This window comes from Tupaia chinensis, unplaced genomic scaffold (genome assembly GCF_000334495.1).
Source record: "Tupaia chinensis unplaced genomic scaffold, TupChi_1.0 Scaffold150288_1, whole genome shotgun sequence".
NCBI lineage: Eukaryota > Metazoa > Chordata > Mammalia > Scandentia > Tupaiidae > Tupaia > Tupaia belangeri.
The window spans coordinates 340,753-346,101 of NW_006210128.1; the positions used below are offsets into that span (position 1 = coordinate 340,753).

At 57.1% G+C, this 5,349-nt stretch overlaps 1 protein-coding gene across 1 annotated transcript; it reads right to left on the reverse strand.

Annotated features, from left to right (window-relative positions):
- Positions 1-1,991: 1,991 nt before the first annotated feature.
- On the reverse strand, positions 1,992-4,822 carry KCNA5 (potassium voltage-gated channel subfamily A member 5). The gene is given in 2 exon segments (XM_014585666.2): positions 1,992-3,514; positions 3,516-4,822. Coding segments are annotated over 2 exon segments (1,812 nt in total). The 5' UTR covers positions 4,610-4,822; the 3' UTR covers positions 1,992-2,796.
- Between the last annotated feature and the right edge of the window lie 527 nt (positions 4,823-5,349).

The following is a 5,349-nucleotide window of genomic DNA, read 5'->3' on the forward strand; positions in this document are numbered from 1 at the left end:
AGAGATAGCGGGCCGCATTTCCCGAATCATAGCAACAGGTGCACTGAGAGGAGGGAGAGATGGCACACTCCACACCGTCCAGTGGGCGCCCCTCCCAGGGCCCTGGGACAGATTCACATCACTGGCCTTCAAGACCTGGGGTGGCAACAGGGTTCCGGATGGATCCTCTTTGTGATCCACAGTCTCCTCTCCCTCCACTCGCTTGTTTCCTCTCCTCTGTCCCTGAAGATGCGTACACGCTTGCAACCACTTATCACACATTGTTTGTTTGTTACCTGTTTTGGGGGCAAGGGGTTTGTTGTTTTGTTTTGTTTTATTTTGCTATGGGGTAAAGAGAGAGAAAGAAAGAGAGAAGGCGAGAAATCACCCCCTTGTAGGTGGCCACACCACAATCCATTCTCCTCCATTCTCCTCTTGGGATTTTGGGCATGGACGCACACACACTCAGCATGTTTTTTTTCAAGGCACCAGGTGCAAGACTCGAACCACGCAGCCCATCAGGTGGGATCCAGCACCTTAACCTCCATGCTACCTGCTGGCCCCACTTACTACACACAGCTCATTTCACCTGAACCAACTCTTGCCAGTCACCTGGACACGTCGAACACCTGGTGCTTTGCTCTCTTGTGTTGTGAAGCCTCAGTAACAACCTGCAGGTCCAAGCTAGTGACGTCTCTCTATTTTAGCGAGAGCAGAGTCCTGGGAGTTGCTGCCCAGCCGCAAACACTGGGAGTGTGCTCAACTACACACACAGACTTCTAAGGTACAGAGGGCTTGGTGGTGACAATGTGTGCAGTCGAGCTATGATGAGGTGCCACGATTCTAGGCAGACTGCACAGTACAAAGAAGTAAAACGTCTCTGCCCTCCCTCCTGTGCTTTAGCGAGTAATGAAAAACAGCAGAGCCATCCTCCTGTCTCCTCAGATTTGCTGCTAACAGCTCCTGACTGGAAATGACTCCAGGCAGTCATAGACACTGGCTTTATTATTGTGGCAACGACCTTATTGAAACCCACAGTTCCCAGACGTCCACCCAGAAGATCCCTCCTCACCCACATGAGAATAGAACACATCCTCAGCACAGGCCACTGAGCCCACTGTGGTTGTGGGGCAGGAGTGATTATAGACGCCAGCCCACTTTCACCCTGGAGAGGAGGTAAAATAACTAGTCTTTGGATTACTCAGCAGAAATAGCAGCAGCAGGACTCCAGAGCCCCACGGCAGATGCCTGATCCCAGAGAGACGTTACAGCCAGGGCTACACCCACCGTGAAGTTTTGCCACAACCATCCAGCGCAAAGGGAACCAAGGGATTCAGTCTGAGTTCAGGAATTATTGAAGCAAGGCCACAATGTGTAGGAGGCTGCCTTTAATGTGACCAGGCAAACACATCTGCTGGCCTCTTGCTGCTGATGTCCACCATAAAGGCATTGCATGCTCTTCGGACATGCCACGGGGGCGAGGAAGGATATGCATGCATTTGCATGTGTATTCGTGTTTGTGTTTGTGTGTGTGTTCATGTGTGGTGAACAACCAAGCTCTGCTACCTCTGTGACTTCCACACCCAGGCTGCCTAAATTGTGAACAGGCTGTGTTTCTGCAGGAACTGGGTTTGTTTCTCAGAGAAGCTAGGAGCCATGTAAAGGTGGCTTCATACCTACAGACTAAGGAGTCTCAGAAAGCCAGGAGGCTACAGTGGGCCTGGGGCAGGGAGGTGGGGGACTGGCACCCTGTCCCTTTAGCTCCATCCCCACACCTGCTGACTTCAGGCAGCAGGGTCAGAGGTGTCAGGTCATAACCAGCCTGTGGCAAATAGAATTTACACCATCATCTACAGCAGGAGGACGGAGGGGCCCATCAGGAAGACGCTGAGCAGGCCTCTAACTCCACGTTTTCTCCCCTCGCCGAGGTGTTTGCACTGACGCCACAGCCAGAAACAGCAAGTGACAGACTATTCTCCTAAAGTTTTCAAAAAAAAAAACTAACACTTGCCTGAACTGAATAACATTTTATTTCCTGGGATTAAAAATAAAGAGAATGAATTATCGGAAGTCTTCCTCCAACATCACTAAAATGCTTTTCAAAGAAAGACGTGAGGATTGCTTAAGATGCACAGAAAAAGTCAACTTTGCCTTTTTTTTTTTTTTTTCCAGAACATTCCTTGCCCCAGTCACAAAGCACCGATACCACACCCAGGAAAAGGACAGGCTTGGAGACACGGGAACTTGGACACCTATCCCAGCATCTCCGGCTCTGCTCTAAGCATCACAGGGAGACATCATAAAACTCTTTTCTGTACATACAACATATATCTTGAAAATATATCCAAAATAGCTCCATCTGAACTGCAGTACAAAAAGCCACTCACCAATCATAAAAATAATATTTCCTTCCTATACACAAATAAATTCATATGTAAAGCAAACTTAGAACCCATGGGTTGCGGGAGGGTTACAAAATCTCTTGGGATCTAGGCTATTTAAAGCCATGTTGTTTGGGTTATACCTCTGCTGGATATAGGGAACTGCCCACAAATACATCCATCTTGCAGTGCTCACCAATTCAACAGCTCTTGCGTCATGGAATGCAGTACTTTTTAAAAATAGGTGACCCCTGGTGTCATGGAAAGAAGAGGAAAAAAGGGGGGGAGGCTAAGAAAGGGGGGAGAGCAGTGGAAGAAGAGGGAGAGACTAAGGTTACAGGGTGGGCTTGAAATACTCTGTGGTATAAAGCAGATCCCCATGCTCAGGAGGCCTGCCTGGTCCCCACCCACTGCCACGGGCTGCCTGGGTCTCTCTTTAGAGGTCTGTCTCCCGGCTGGTGTCCAGGCAGAGGGCATACAGGGACCTCCGCAGGTCCACATTGCTCTTGGCCTTGATGTTACACTTCTCTAGCGGGCAGCTGCCTCTCCGGGCACTGTCTGCACTCTCCAAGGACGCCCCTGCTTTGCAGAGGGAGCCCTTGGCGCAACTGGTCTTCCGTTGGCCTCCTCCGTCCAGCCCGGCCCCCTGGCTCTGGCTGCACGGCTCCTCCTTGAGGACCGCTTGCTCCTCGTGGTCCGTCTCGCGGTGGTAGAAGTAGTTGAAATTGGAGACGATGACCGGCACAGGCAGGGCGATGGTGAGGGCCCCGGCGATGGCGCACAGCGAGCCCACGATCTTGCCCCCCACCGTGATGGGCTTCATATCCCCATAGCCCACCGTGGTCATGGTGACCACCGCCCACCAGAAGGCATCCGGGATGCTGGAGAAGTGGGTCCCCTGGTTGTCAGCCTCCGCGAAGTAGACGGCGCTGGAGAAGAGGATGACGCCGATGAAGAGAAAGAAGATGAGCAGCCCCAGCTCCCGCATGGAGGCCTGCAAGGTCTTGCCCAGGATCTGCAGCCCCTTGGAGTGCCGCGAGAGCTTGAAGATGCGGAACACCCGGACCAGGCGGATCACCCTGAGGATGGCCAGGGACATGGCCTGCTGCCCGTTCTGGCCGCCCCCGCCCGCGCCCCCTGGTTTCTTGCGCTGCCAGCTCGGTGCCCAGGGTGATGAAGTAGGGGAAGATGGCCACCACGTCGATGATGTTCATGATGTTCCGAGAGAACTCGGCCTTGCTGGGGCAGGCGAAGAAGCGCACGAGCAGCTCGAAGGTGAACCAGATGACGCACGTGGTCTCCACAATGAAGAACGGGTCAGTCAGAGTCCTTGGCAGGAGCGGCGCCACCGTCGGGCCAGAAGGGGGCGCCACAGCCCTGCTGCCATTGACGCCTGCGGCTGGCGCTGGCGGCTGGTGGGGCACAGGGGGGTGGCGGAGCAGCTCGCGCTCATCCCTGAACTCGGGCAGCGTCTCCAAGCAGAAGGTGATGATAGAGATGAGAATGACCAAGACCGAGACGATAGCGATGGCCCGCGCGGAGCCCGAGCTCTCCGGGTACTCGAAGATGAGCCACACCTGGCGCTGGAACTCATTGCGGGGCAGGGGCTTCTCCTCCTCCTTAATATAGCCCTCGTCCTCCCGGAAGCGCTCCATGGCCTCGTCCCCCAGCTGGTAGAAGCGGATCTCGTCTGCGAACACATCCAGGGAGACGTTGACCGGCCTCCGCAGGCGGCCCCCCGACTGGTAGTAGTAGAGGATGCCGTCGAAGCTGGGCCGGTTGCGGTCGAAGAAGTACTCGTTCCGCAGGGGGTCGAAGTAGCGCAGGCGCTTGGCCGGGTCCCCCAGGAGGGTATTGGGGAACTGCGCCAGGGTGCCCAGCTGCGTCTCGAAGCGCAGCCCTGAGATGTTTATGAGGACGCGCTGGTGGTGAAGGGACCCCGCGCCCAGCGCCTGGTCCTCGGCTACGTCCAGGCCGGGGTCGCCTTCTCCCTCCTCGTCCTCTGCGGGCGGCCGTCTAGGCTGCAGCAGCTCCTGGGGCAGCGGTGGCAAAGGCCGCTCTCCCGGGTCCGCGCCCCTCTGCGCGCTGCGCCTCCTGGGCACCGGCTCTTTGGGACCGTCGCTGAGCCCAGCCGTCGGGGGACACTGGAGCCCTCCCCCGGTCGCCTGGCCGCAGCCTTCCAGTGTCTCGCCTCCTCCCCCGACGGTCATGGCACCGCCGTTCTCCAGGGGAACCAGGGCGATCTCCATGGCCCGGTGGTAGGGGGCATGCTGCGCCGCAGCCAGCCGGCGCCGCGCCCCCCACTCACGCTCGGCTGGCGCCTCTCGGTGGAGTCCTCTCTGGCGGGCGGCCGCCGGGCTCTGGAGCCGGCTGGGGCTGTTGGCGCGATCCCCTCGCTTGGTCCTGACGTCAGGAAGCCGCTGCCCTGCTCTCTGCCTCTGTCTGCACTCTGGCACCCGTTACCAGGCAGCCGGGTGCTTGGGCTGCGGGTGTCTCCCCGGAGGGCGCAGCTGGGGCCCCGGCGAGGGAAGGGAGGGGGCTCGAGACCGCGCAGCTCCGCGGAGGGCGGGAGCGAGGGAGGACGGGAGCGGAGGCTGGAGGAACAGGTTGTACCAGGAGCGCTGAAACTCCCAGGGCAACCGGATGAGAATAGCTCAGGATTTTAGTTCACCTGGGAACTCGCTGAAAGCGATGGACTCCAGGGGAAACGGGCTGCCTGAGGTTCCAGGGGTGAGGCTTTGAGCCGAGTCGGAGTAGGAGACAGAAAAGGCAACAGTCCTTTCTACATTTTTCCTTTGGAGGAATAGCTGGATCTCTTCTTTGATTTATAGACGCAGAAGAGGGCGCGGGGGCCTCTGGGCCTTGAAAGCACGCGCAAGCACGAATGGAGAAGTGGTTCTCTGCTGCATCTCCTACAAACTACAGAACCTGGGAACCTGAACCCTGCCTCTGCCCTGCCCCTGCCCCTGCCCTGCCCTGCACCCGGCCC